This window comes from Opisthorchis viverrini (genome assembly GCF_000715545.1).
Source record: "Opisthorchis viverrini unplaced genomic scaffold opera_v5_425, whole genome shotgun sequence".
NCBI lineage: Eukaryota > Metazoa > Platyhelminthes > Trematoda > Opisthorchiida > Opisthorchiidae > Opisthorchis > Opisthorchis viverrini.
In genome coordinates, this window is record NW_008752085.1 from 150483 (window position 1) to 155531 (window position 5049).

General features: G+C 46.3%; 1 protein-coding gene across 1 annotated transcript in view; it reads left to right on the forward strand.

The window, feature by feature from the left end:
* The window catches only part of T265_10942 (hypothetical protein), a gene marked incomplete at both ends in the record, with an annotated part of 69237 nt that extends 65933 nt beyond the window's left edge, over positions 1-3304 (forward strand). Inside the window, one exon of the mRNA XM_009177460.1 lies at positions 3050-3304. Within this exon, the coding sequence (XP_009175724.1) occupies positions 3050-3304 (255 nt within the window). The remainder of the gene's footprint in view (positions 1-3049) is intronic.
* Positions 3305-5049: the final 1745 nt, after the last annotated feature.

The following is a 5049-nucleotide window of genomic DNA, read 5'->3' on the forward strand; positions in this document are numbered from 1 at the left end:
ATGGGGCAGGAGACAAAGGATAACGTCAATTGGTACAAAGCTCACATTAATTTAAGCGGAGTCTGGTGTACGAAAAGCAGTGTGATTCCACAAGTAAGCTTGTGATGCAATGTTGCAACGTGAGGTTGCCCAAAAATCGATAACGGGAGCGCCGATACCTAATCAATGCCACATGAAAAAAAATTAGCACATACAGGGCTTTGCGATAACATCTTGCCGCAGTCATTGATGCAGATACAGGACATACGAAACTGGATACCCAAATTGATCCACCTCTTCAACTACCCAAGCAGTGTAAGTAGTTTGCAATGATTCAGTTGATGTTTCGATGACCCGCGCAACAATCGCAGGTTCTTATCAAATTCTCAGAACGATGATTTCATGTACAGAATCAAGGCTCTGTCGGAAAAGCTTGCAGCATCTTCCAGAAAGGTGACAAATTTTGACGAATAAATACTAACAAAGACCCGACATGTGGGTGAGCAGTAACCAAGACCGACCCGTAGATGCACATGCAAGATTTCAATACACCCTCGATTGAACATATGAAATTTTGTGTAAAGTGATAAACATTGACTGTATTTATTCGTAGCCCTAGAACATCCCGCAACATTCACAGGTTTTTACAAGTGTTCATTGAAACTAACCCAGGTTGGTGATGCTACAAGATATGGTTGGTACCCGATGTCACTAGCGTTCTTGTTGCCAATCTCTCTCCAGAACCAAGGTTAAACTTCAGCTGCGCCTTGGAAACTTGTTTCCGGGAGTTCAATTAGGCTTAGGAGCTCAGAATGATCTGGTGGTTAAGGCTAAAAATTACTGACGGTGTTTCGAATCCTGTCTCGGCTTCTCGACTATTCCTTTCCAGGCTTGGGCTACCCGGCGATTGCTCAACCCTTGTGCTTTCCTCTGGCAATATGGTGGCTGCATACCAAAACGATACTGCAGCTGAAGCATTACTATGTTTATTATTATGTTCCCAATGTTAGAACTGATGTTTTGTCACTTTGGATTTCAGCAGATTGTGTTCGACTGTAGTGCTGTGAGGGTCAGACAGGTGAAATTAATCGAATTTCTCTGCGGAAAATTAAGCTTTTTAAATTAATCGGACAGAGCACATATGTCGATACAAGCACCAGTGAAATGCATTTTGTTTAACCGGCACAAGCATGAAAATATATCGAGACGTTGCCAACTCGAGTGACTTTACAAGTTATGGATCATCTGGTTTCTGATCTCTCATTCAAGCCAGAAAATGTCGATTTCAAAGGTCTTGTTGGTACTGACCTTCCGCTTCCTATGCTAATGACAGCGAAACGCCTGTAAACTAAGTATCAGGCTGAGCACTGTTCATTTTCTTGGGTCATTGGCTAGGCGTACCGCAAGCGAACGACTGACAAGCTATGAGTTTTGCCAGAATGGAGATTATATTGAGCATGGTTCCTTAAAAGAAATAATGAACGTTTGGTTATTTGTTCATTTGCGGAACTTGGTCGCAAGTGCGAACTAGGTTAGGCTTCAATCCATCGGGATAACAAAGAAATAAGAATTAATCCTGTCCGATTGGTGTCAACAAATGATTGAGCACCCCAGGGCAGGTAAGGTGACCAACAAGTAAATCACAAAATGTGTTGGGGCTAAAATAGGAAATCCGTCATTCGGCGCGCCGGTACGCCCAAATACTCAACAATGCACGTACTGCTAGCTAGAATTTCTGGTGGCCAGCCAATATGTAACTTGGAATCTCAGATATCCAGTGGTTCCTCTAACCACTGTTCTGTGATAATTTCCCCCGCTTTTTCATAACATCCGGCCAACCAGTCAACGGTTGCGCTGGCTTTCTCGTGGATAAATCAGATTTCCAGTCGTTGCCGGCGGATCTGGTCGAGTCAGATTTCAGTCGTGCGACCAGCGTCGGGTTCAATGGCCCAACTTTGACATCTCTTATGCACTGAAGTGTCCTACCCTTCAGAAACTCAGACATACAAGCATTAAGGCAGATCAGGCAATCCCAATGAATTGGTATTGTGGAGACCGACTTCTTTCTACTAACGTCAGAAAATGCCCGAGTTCACCTGGCTGTTGGAGTCCGGAAGATGGAAATCGCTAAACCTAGTTCATACTCGATGGTGTGGTGCATCTAGTCAGGGGATGTTACGCATGCCGAGGCTTCTGATGTGCCGAAGCGTTTAAATGAAAATTTTTGGGCCAACCTCCTTAGTACGGATGCGAAAAAATTCATAGCTGTGTTTTAAATAGTCTGTTGAAATTTTTAGAGGACCCCCCTCCACTAAATCAATCTCCGTTCCTTTCCTTAATTCGCCTACAGAACAACCAGGTTAAATTTGCGCCATGAAATGCTGATCAGTAATGCGATTAGCTCTCGTTTGCACTGGATATAGCGCCAATCGTCGTTCAGTCACAGAAACCAACTCACATAGTCACATAATGTTGACAGGCTCCTCCAGTAACGACTTATCAAAACAATGTTTCAGTCAGCATATAAAACCATCCTTCCTCTGATATACTCATAGATTGATGATGAAGCGGTGACACTACAATTGGGGCAGGCATGAGAGTAACATGCCCTCTTGCTGTAAATTCGCTAGAAAATGGAGATTTCTGCGGTATACGTGGACTCGATTTGTACCATTTGCTTGGACTTGGGCAACTCCCAATGAACCTCTAGTATAGTTCGACAAGACGCGTTTAAGGGAAGATGCATGTTTAGTTTTTCTAATTTAGATGCACATGAGATCTCTGCTTTCCTGTTCAACAGCCGTAACTAGTTAGATGACATTATGTAACAAATTGCTGCGCAGGAAGGCCTTCCACATTTAGTTTCGTGCGGTGGCCAGGATAAGTGTCAAGATTCCGCGACCACAACACTTTTACGATGATAAAAGTTCGGACCTTCCTGGAGAAATTTGAGGAGGTCGCGGATGCCGCCTGATTGGAGACCGACCGGAGTAAGTTCGGAACGCTGAAGATCCTCCTCTAGAGCTGGACGAATTAGGCACTGCATGCCGCCAGATTATGTTCTTGGAAGTTGGACTGGGCCGCCGCGAACGACGACCTTGCATTGGAAATCTACACGTCGGCCGACCTCCTGGAGGCTAAGAGGCGGTTCAAGACAACCAGGATGGTAGCTGGATCTGCTCCCTCCCTGTTCTTTGCCGACAATCAGCACACGTTGGGTCCCGATTTGCGGGCCTGTACCTGGTGTCACGCAACCAGTCGCTTTCCGACCAGTTCGTCAAAAATGTGCGCCTGGTACCCAATTGCAGTTGGCAGTGGCAAATGACCAGCTGAGTGTGGAGGAGCTAGCGTGAGTTCCTCGAAATCTGCCCGAGGGACAAATAGTCGCATTGAAGTCGCAGGAGAAGAGAGATCGTTGACCAGTGGAGGAACTGCAGACCAGAGTAGATTTACTCGAGAAACAGCTTGGAGCCGTGAAGACGGAATCGCGGGGTACGTTCGAACCAGCCGGTGCTTACATGTGTGGTACGTCTGGCTACTGGAAAAATCAGTGTCCCCGTACTCGATCACCTGCAGCTGATAAAAAATTTTGAGCGCTCCTCTATTCCCGGGTAGTCGCGATTAGCGCATTGACACAATTCAACATACAGGCCATTATCGAGATGGGCGGAAAGAAGGAGTTGAGTTTGATTGACACATGTGTAGGCGTATCTTTGAAGCGGAGTACGATCTAAGCTGAACACGGTCCGTGCGCGCTATCCGTGAGAGCTGTTGGCGGATATCGATTGAAGATTGACGGACTGTCAACGCACTCTATACGCCTAGGCGACAAGTTCGTGCATCTTGCGTTCTTGATCAGCCCAGCTATATAACGGACAATATTGGGAGCAGATTTTCTCTAAAGCACAGATTCCGTGATTGAACTAAATCAAGTAAAACCGGTGACAAGGTATGGCGCAATCAACCTTGACGGTTATGCAAGCACTGCCGTGAGTGAGTTGCGTGTCCGAAAGCCTCTGCCTTGTAGCGTACCGGCAGTACGTTTCGTGGTCAAGGAATATTCCGAACTGTTCACGGGCGAAGAAGATCTATTTGGTTCCTGCGCGTGGATTGAACACGAAATTACCCTGTCGTCAGAACGCCTTCTACATTAAGACCTCCGGCCCGTTGGCGCTTAATCTGCTGGAGGATGTGCATAAACAGCTTGAAGAGGTATTAAAGAATTGCATTATTGAAGAAGCCAATAGTGCGTACAACTCTCCGGTTGTGCTTTTATGGGAGGCGAACGGAAAATACAGTTGTTGCCCACAAATCGGGTTGTAGCTGTGCCTTCGAATTCTGAGATTTCTGATTGCCCTCAGCATTCCCGATATTTCGCTGTGTTAGACTTGCACTCCGAATAATGGCAACTACCTAGCAAGGCGGAGGACCGGGAGAAAACGGCGCTTACGTTTGGGGCCGCCCAGTATCATTTTTGACGAATACCGTTTGGCCTATCTGGGGCACCATTCACATTTCGCCGCCTGAGGCATCGCTTGACGAAGGGACTCCAGAGTTTTGGCGTGTACGGAGACGATATCGTCGTGTACAGCAATTCGGAACCGGAAAACGCAGTTCACTTGAAGGTTGTATTGAAGCGGATCCGGGAGGATGATCTGTGGATAAATGAAGATATTACACAGCCCGCGGGAAGTTCGGTGTCACAGCTGGTTCATAAATTGTGTCACGGATAATTTAGCACACTGCCGAAAAATTGCGAGAGATCAAGTATTGTGACGTTCCAAATTCAAAGCAATCTTTACGGTAGTATCTTGTGTGAGCAGACCACTACAGCCGGGGGGTTAAGGACTTCCACACGATCACTGCGCCCCTGTACGACTTGCTCGGGCAAAATGGGAAATTCGACTGAATCGGAGAAGATTTTTAGCGTGTCAAAGCAAGGATGTTGTATCAGCAACTGACCATCAAACTGCCCAGGTTCGGAGAGGTATTCACTGTTGCAACGGACGTCAGTGATCGCGGGATCGTCGCAGTACTAAAGTAGAAGAATATGGGTATCGAATAAGCCAG